This window comes from Pteronotus mesoamericanus, unplaced genomic scaffold, assembly GCF_021234165.1.
Source record: "Pteronotus mesoamericanus isolate MK-2021 breed Mesoamerican mustached bat unplaced genomic scaffold, CSHL_Meso_final scaffold_705, whole genome shotgun sequence".
Taxonomy (NCBI): domain Eukaryota; kingdom Metazoa; phylum Chordata; class Mammalia; order Chiroptera; family Mormoopidae; genus Pteronotus; species Pteronotus mesoamericanus.
In genome coordinates this window covers 11,615,797-11,624,511 of record NW_026555326.1, presented here as the reverse complement: position 1 = coordinate 11,624,511, position 8,715 = coordinate 11,615,797, and the positions used below count along the sequence as shown (strand labels likewise).

Here is an 8,715-nt window from a genome sequence, read left to right as displayed (position 1 = left end):
TTTTTCCTTTAGTTTTGATTTCTCATTGCTCCAGTGAAACAGATCGTTCTGACTTCCTTTAAGTATAATTTTAATTGTTAGACATTAGGAACTTGAAGCACTTTCCCTTAGCACTTCTAAAGCTTCTTTCCTTAACAGCATAGTTGGCCTGTTTCAATGGCATAGAATTGAAAAAACCTTGTCCTAAGTTACTGTTTCTCTCCTTTCATTGTTATAAGAAATGTTTTAACTAGACTTAAACACACACACACACACACACACACACACACTCACTCAAACAATGCTAGCATTTCAGGGTAGGGTGTGGAAGAGACTTGCCTGCCTTGCTTGGGTTTGGAAATTAAAAATGGGGTAGTCAGGAGTGTCTTCATGTGTCATGAACATGTGCTATGACACTCATGTTTGATCTTATACAAACTGTGTCTTAAAACAGCAAGTTTAGGGTCAATTTACTATCCTTTTTTAGTAATTGACATTTCTTTGCAAGTACTCAATCTCCCCACTGTTATCTACAGCAAAGAGGAATCAAGTTCTCCAGAATCTAAATAATGCTGGTATTACATGCACTCAGGGACTGAGACTTTCAGATTTCAGATAGTAACTACCAGTCCCATCCACTGATGTCTATGGAGCTCCCACTCTGTGATAGTCTTTATTCTGTGTCATGATGGTTCACAGAACATGAAGACAAAATGGTACCTGCCCTCAAGAGCTTTTGCCCTAAATGGCAAGGACAAGACTACAGACATACAGTCCTGAGAGCATGGGTTTGCTACACACATTTATGTGGGTACATGAGTGAAATACATGCAGAAATCCTAAAGGACTATAATGGTACATACAATATAAGTAAGATTTCAAAACTGAGTTGATATATTAATGAGGATAAGACATTAGTAAAACTCGATTTACAGTACAGACGATCTTAAAAGAGTAAACTACACAGTTGTTTTAACATGAATGTCATAATTAACTATCTGATAAGAAATTCTGATTTTTTTTTCTCTTCCACCAATTGGGTTTACTCTTGGGCTACTTACCTGATTGTGATGTTTCCCACCTTTTGGGTGAGAAGTCAATGTGAATGACTGCCACTCTTTACAGGGCAAGCACTAGATTTAACTGTACTTTCAGGAGTGTTATCACAGAAGTATAACTAGATACATGCAACTGAGATTCTGAACTTCTGATTCTGAGTAGACGACCCTCTCTTACTCTCAATTCTCCATTCCTACAAGGAACTCCTCCCAATGCTGGAGACATGACTGGGGATGCCACAGCAGCTCTCATCTTCCCATGAGTAAAGAAGCTGCTCTTGGATGCCTCACCTAATTGAGAGTTCCTGGGGCTCCCATAAGAGCAATGTCTTCTGGTTTCCAAGAAGAAGCAGATAGCTGTTTTGCATAACTTGGGAGCACAGTCTGGGTATCACTCATGCCTGCAATCAGTGTTGGCAACCAAATACTGTCTGGTCAAACTCCAAACCACAGGTTGGAAGGAGGCTTCAAGTTGCCATTTTGTTTATCCTCTCTTAAAGATGAAAATCACACCTAATTTAAGATACCACTTTTCATCACTCATTCAAGTATTTAACAAATATCACTGTCATTAAAAGCAGTGGGCATATTCCTTTGGCCCCATGTAACTTCTGATCCTATAGGGTAGGAGATAGCTGGAAGAAGCCCATAACAGCATGTCTCAGAAGGGCAGGGATGGGTAAATGCCACAACTCTAGAGATGTCCAACCTGGAGGAACATCTGTCCTAGATTGAGGTAGAAGTTTTGGTCATAGTCCTTCACAGATTACCAACTTGCACACAGGCTTGCACTGAATGAATGTTCCAGTTTACATCCATCATCTCTGTCACTTCAATTCCATTTACATTAGCCATTGCTGTTGCTAAGGCATTATATACTATCATATTTTATTATTGTTGTTTTTTGTTTATACAGGTCAATTTTTAGCTCTGTTAAAATAACCACATGTTACAAACCCCAACAACTTTCATTCTGTGGGACACTAAAAATGTCCTAGCAGGCCTTCCTCACTCCAAAACACAATTCCGTCCCAAACCGCCCTCTCCATTCCTTAGGTTTAAAAGAGTAACAAAAATAATTTTACAACACTGCTCTCAATTTGTAAAGCTATTAAGAGGCTGTCCAGATTTCAATCTGGAGAAAAGAAAACATAAATCAAGAATATGGGAGAACTGTGTAGCTCTGATCCCAGACATTGTATCTCAGTGGTGTAATGGAAAGGACCCAGCCTTTGGAATCAGGCAGACAGAGCTGCTGCTAATTAGATTATCATAGACTATTTATTTAACCTCTCTGAACCTGTTTTCTCCTGTGTTGCAATCAAGTTTGCTAACAAACACTTTTTAAGCTCTCATTATTTGCTGGGTGCTGTGACAAGCACTGAGTATATAGCTATAAATAAAACAGGTATGGTCCATATCCTCATGAAGAGTACAGTCTATCAGGATCAAATTAAATGAAACAATATAATGTCAAAGGTCTATCACAAAGTAGATATTCAATAAATATCAGTTTCGTTCCTTCTCTTCAAACATACTGTCGTTATTATAGCTCAACATAGTCAGTAAGATAGCTACTGACAATTTCATAGGTACAATTTTATAGGAAGCCCAAATACTTATGGAATACAAAGCTTAGTATTATGCCTCATAAAATTTAGTTCTACCTATGGTCTTGATTTAATTCCCTGTAACCATGGATTTCTATTTATAGTCCACAATGAATCCATATTTCGGGTGGAGTTCAGGTAATTAAATACACGTTTATCCTTTTAGATGGCTTGTGAAGTGAATGAGAACAGGTATTACCATTAAACTCAATTTACAGAAAAGGAAGTTAATGGAAGCAGATTCTTTATGCCCCTTTTATCCCCTAGTCCTAGTCTGCACAGAGGAAGCACTCAATAGATGCTATTTACACGTGGATTTCCAACAACTCAAAAAGGAGAGGTACTCCAAGGGTTAGCGGAGACTGACTCGGGGCTGCACTGCGGCAGCTCAACTTTTGTCTTTTCCCTCCTCTAGATGGGTGAGAAATGGGTGACTGGAGTTTCCTGGGGAACATCTTGGAGGAGGTGAATGAGCACTCCACGGTCATCGGCCGAGTCTGGCTCACTGTGCTTTTTATCTTCCGGATCCTCATCCTTGGCACGGCTGCTGAGTTTGTGTGGGGTGATGAGCAGTCCGACTTTGTGTGCAACACCCAGCAGCCAGGCTGCGAGAACGTCTGCTACGACGAGGCCTTCTCCATCTCCCACATCCGCCTCTGGGTGCTACAGATCATCTTCGTCTCCACGCCGTCGCTGGTGTACGTGGGCCACACCGTGCACCACGTGCGCACAGAGGAGAAGCGCAAGGAGCGTGAGGCAGAGAAGCTGTGCCAGCAGGCAGCAGGCAACTGGGACGAGAGGGGGCCGCAGCCCCCTGACCAAAGCAGCTTCAGGAAAGGAAGCAGCAGCAGCAGCAAAGGCACCAAGAAGTTCCGGCTGGAGGGGACCCTGCTGAGGACCTACATCTGCCACATCATCTTCAAGATGCTCTTTGAGGTGGGCTTTATAGTGGGCCACTACTTCCTGTATGGGTTCCGGATCCTGCCCCTCTATCGCTGCAGCCGGTGGCCCTGCCCCAATGTTGTGGACTGCTTTGTGTCACGGCCCACAGAGAAAACCATCTTCATCCTGTTCATGTTGTCTGTGGCCTCTGTGTCCCTCTTCCTCAATGTTCTGGAGATGAGCCACCTGGGCCTGAAGAGGATCTGCTCTGTCTTCAAGAGGTCCGTAGAGCAGCCACTGGGGGGGATTCCAGAGAAGCCCCTCCACTCCATCACTCTCTCCTCCATTCAGAAAGCCAAGGGCTACCAGCTCCTCGAAGAAGAGAAAATAGTGTCCCACTATTTCCCTTTGACTGAGGTTGGTATGGTGGAGACCGGCCCACTTTGTGCCAAGCCTTTGAGCCAGTTTGAGGAGAAGATGGGCACAGGGCCCCTAGGGGACCTGTCAGGGGCTTACCAAAAGACACTGCCTTCCTATGCTCAGGTGGGAGGACAAGAGGTTGAGGAGGTCAAGCAACCAGTAAAGGGAAGAGCAGAACCTGAGGTGGTTGATAAGAGGCAGGAAGCAGAGAGATTGAGCACAGGAGGGCAGGGGATTGCAGCAATGTTGGAGGAGGAGGAAATAGAGGCCCCCAGAATGGAGAAGGAGGGTGAGGAACAAGAGCTGCTGGCTGAGAAGGTGTCAAAGCAAAGCCTGCCCACTGAGAAGACACCTTCCCTGTGCCCAGAGCTGACTGGGGATAACACCAGACCCCTAAGCAGGCCGAGCAAAAACAGCAGCCGGGCCAGATCAGACGATCTAATCGTGTGAAGTGGTGCCAAATAAAGAAACACCTGAGCTAACCCATAGGGCAAGAGGAAAGGAAAAGATGACAACATGATCTGAGTCTTCTGTTCATCCCCTCACACTCACCCTGGTTAGACAGGCATGCAGTGGTACAGTGCATGTTGTACAACTAAGAAACTGTCTTTCCCATTTATAGGCTATCAATGTAAACACATTGTCCTGGAAAAGTTTTCAGTCTCATATGACTGCCCTGCTCCTCTACCCCAACTTCTATGGGACACTGCTTTGGTCTCCATTTCTCCATAGAAATCCTTCTGATCAGTGTTGCAATCGCCTCATAGCCTTTTACTGGCATTGTCTCAAGCACACTAATTCTGTCAGACTTTGTCACTCCGGCCCTTCCCTAGCAGACACTATGTGACCCTATATCAGGGATCCCAAATGTAAATACCTACAGAACACAGGCAGGTGACTTCGACTGGTGAGGTGGTCTTGTTCTAATGCCATGGGAGACCTAGGGCTGTGAGAATTGGAGAGCAGAGGGCAGCTGCTGTTCCATTCCAAGCAGTGATTACCAGGCAATGTTACCTGGCTATCTGATTTTTTTCAAGAGAAGCCAGAAATGCAAACATTTAAATGAAATTTCTAATATTTTTAACTAAAAATAAGTACATCAACTGAATTTTAAATATGCCATGTGGGCCAAAAAAACTGTGGGTAAGCCAAATTGAACCTGTGTGGTACCTGTGTGGTTGCAAGGTCAGCTTACACTAGTGAGCCCAGCTTTCCTATGGTATTGCTCATATTTTTTTTATAGTTTTGACTCCTTTTTGTAGCTTCTGAACCCCATTGCACCATTTTGGAGTGTTCAGTTGAAATCATCAGTCCAAGAGATACCCAGAGTTCTCACTGTCCTTTCTTTTGAGTCACTGTAGCCCCTGGGTTCAGACACAATTACATCCCTCGTATTTTTGGAATTCTGCCCTGAGAACGATGAGAGAAAGAAAGCAAGACCCCAAACCCTCTCCTTGTGAACTAAAAAGGCTCTAAGTCCTGGTAGCAATTTTCTTCCCTGAAGCAAAGAAAGCCCTTTTCTTTCCTTTTCTTTTCTAACATCAGTGCTTAGCCTAAAATATACACCTCTTTTCATCAGAACAGGGAGTAAGGCTAGCTTTGAGCCAAAGGATACCTGCCCACAGACCTGTTTCAAGGAGAGTAAGCTCTCAGGCACCAATTGTGTAAGAAAAAGCCCATCAAACTGGCACTAGGAACTGTCTCTTACAAATACTAAGTCCTAACAGCCAGGGCCCCAGTTCAGTACCAAGCCAGGCTTCAACCCTGGAAGGGATGTAGAAACTGAAGGGAAGAAGAGGGTACTTGAAGGTCTCCTATGCTTCATTCCACAACCAATAATCTTCAAACATAGAGTCCAGTTAGGGGAAATCCTCAGGTACAAGTACATATTTCATACAGGGACCAATTTTACCTAGATCCAATCAATGCTCAAAGCAGAGGGAGAAAATCAGCAGTCACCAAGTTGGTTCATCTAAACCAAAGTTATGCTTCATGGACTACAGTGTCAAGGCTAAGGTAGGATGGATATAAACCAAGTTGACATGGCAGGGATCAGGACAAGAGACCACCAAGGGACTCAGAAAGGTACCTCGAAAAATTTCATTCTGTTTTCCCCATAGCCAGCATCATCCTAAAGTATGCAAATCCCTGGTACTGCCCTCTGCTTACCAACTTCTTTTTTAAATATTTATTCCAGAGTAGAGACTCCTCTAAAGCCATTCTTCCCCCATGACAATATTGCCATTTCTTGATAGCCCATTCTAAAGCAAAAGGGTCTAAAAAATGAAGTTCATTCTAAGGTCTGATTGTTTGATAATTACTCCAGGAGAAATTTACATTTTACATTTACAGTTGTGTTATTATCATCCTTTAACCTCCCTGTATACCAGTTTTCTGTCTACAAACTAGAGATAGCATTTGCTACCTACTTACCTCCAGGGGTATCATAAGGATTAATGAGTCGGTACCCAAACCTGGAGCTTGCTGAGTGGTGCCACTTCCTGAGTGGTTCCTCCAACATCAGGAAGACTGGGAAGAAGGGCAAGTAGGTGCTTTCCATCTGTCCCTCCCCATCTGTCTTGCCATTGGTGAGTTTTTCAGTGTGGAATAGACACTCCAGAGATCAATTTTCTTAAAGAAGACTCAAAACAGAATCTTGGACACTGTATGTTAAGTAGGAAACTGAGACTCTTACCTTGAGAAATGTCTGAGGACAGATTAGCAATTACTTTTATCCTCTAAAAAATGTCCCTTCATGCCCATCTCAAGCTACCACACACCTACTGTCAGCTTCCATTCACAGGCATCTCTGGCTCCATGGAGGCACTTATTCTTACTATATAGCTGGATCTCTCCATATATGTTTTGAAGCAAGTAATTATGGCTGACTCAGGATTATAATCCTCCAGGGCTCCATCAGCTCCAGTTTTAAATCCTACTCCTTGTCCTTCCCTTTAGGGCACATGGACCTATCAATAAAAATATTGGAGAGCAGGACATAAAGAGTATCATTCCCTTCAGAGGAAAAGGATTAATTGATTAATAGCAGTTATAACACATCCATCAGGGGAAGTCTGTGACCAGGAGGGAAAGAGTTACTCAAAGTTCAGTTAGAAAGTTTCCAGACTGACTCTGTCATTGCCATGCCTAGCATTTGGAGCACTACAAACAGGCTTATCTGCTTTTCACCACGACTTTGTCTCTTGCCACACAGGTGAAGCATCCAACACAGAATTAGACAAATATTCTGAAGATCAATAAGACCTGGGTTTCAGCTTTTCCCATAAAGAGCAATAAAGTTCATGTCAAAAGTGTTGGCTATTCCTTGTTGACTCTGGGAACACAGAGATGTCACATACATGTTCTGCATGACAATTTTCCTCTCAATTAACTAAGGGTAACAAGTTTTGCCCCTCCTTCACAAGATAAAGCAAGTGAATTAATACCCAAGAAACACTATAAGCATACTACAAGAAATAAGTAGGTTTTCTTTAAGTCACTAATTTGGAAACAAAAGAAATGAAGGCCTATCCAAATTGGTCATATGTCCTTTTTCTAAAATGTGTACTGAAACTGACAGTCACCACTTACAAATACATTGTTGACTAAGATACTGATTATTGACTAAGATATTGAAGTATCCTTCAAAATGAAGGAAGTAAATGAGGGGAGGGAAATGTGAACATTTCTGTAGTCCTGAATTCCTAAGAATTATACTACAAAAAAAAGAACATCTTTAATCATGCAAGAATTCATTGCTGAAGGTGGTGCAGCAGGTACTCAGTTTACTGTTGTAAAGATGCACCAGCCTCTGAGACAGCCTCTGACTCCTGGCAGAATGGAGTCATTCCACAGATCCTGAAAGAACTGCATTCAGTCCAAGTCATGTGAAAGGCCTGGGGCAAGGCTACTATAGACACTACTCTTCATGAGTTCCTGAGGAGGGTCATTAGGGCATGCTTGGGGTAAGAATGAGCATACCACTGCCACAGCATCTATCACCCTGCTCCCACTACCTCTTCCTCTTTCCTTCCCCTGACCCTGAATTATCCCTCTATGCAGGTTCTGTGGAAATGATCACACAACACAAGTTGGCAAAATTTAGATAAAAAGGGTTTTACTGGTTGAATGGAAACCTCTGTGAGCATAAACACAATCTATAAAATGAATTAAGTATGTACCTAGAAGTGATAGTGAAATAACCAGAGAAACTTTCCCTTCTTGTAATTATTATATTACAATTAAATATGTAATTGGGAAGGAAGGAGAAAAGAGAAACCAAATTCTGGGTTCAACAGTTAGATAATGTTACCGTGGAATGAGCAGCTAGAGGGGAAATAATGGCAGGGTCCTCACTATTACAATCTAACAGAGAACTAATTTGACTTTTTACCATCTTTGTGTTTTCTTTTGACCTGTCAGCCCAGCTAGACTGTGAAGAATCTGCCCCTGATTCTTGTTATTCTTCCTTTGAAATTAAGGAGCTGGGGAACAAGAGGACTAGGATATGGTGAGGGCGAGAGTAGTATGATGGTAAACATTTAACAACCAGCTCACTCTGGAGTTAAGAGGCTCCAGTTTGTATTGTTTGCCAATTTCCTTAGTGTTAATTCTCCCACCATCACCAATTTCAAGCTACCAACATAATGTCACTGAATACAGAGATGAGAAGAGATGTAGAGTAGCGTGACATTATAAAATATTTCCACCATACAATAGATATAAATGAACTCAAGAGCATGGGTAATAGTTGTGGGGTCAATGGA

At 42.5% G+C, this 8,715-nt stretch overlaps 1 protein-coding gene across 1 annotated transcript; it reads left to right on the top strand.

Moving 5' to 3' along the window:
• The first annotated feature begins 3,073 nt into the window (after window positions 1-3,073).
• GJA8 (gap junction protein alpha 8) lies at window positions 3,074-4,399 on the top strand. Its single transcript, XM_054562951.1, has one exon. It carries the CDS (start codon window positions 3,074-3,076, stop codon window positions 4,397-4,399), a length of 1,326 nt encoding a protein of 441 aa, XP_054418926.1.
• The last annotated feature ends 4,316 nt before the right edge of the window (window positions 4,400-8,715 follow it).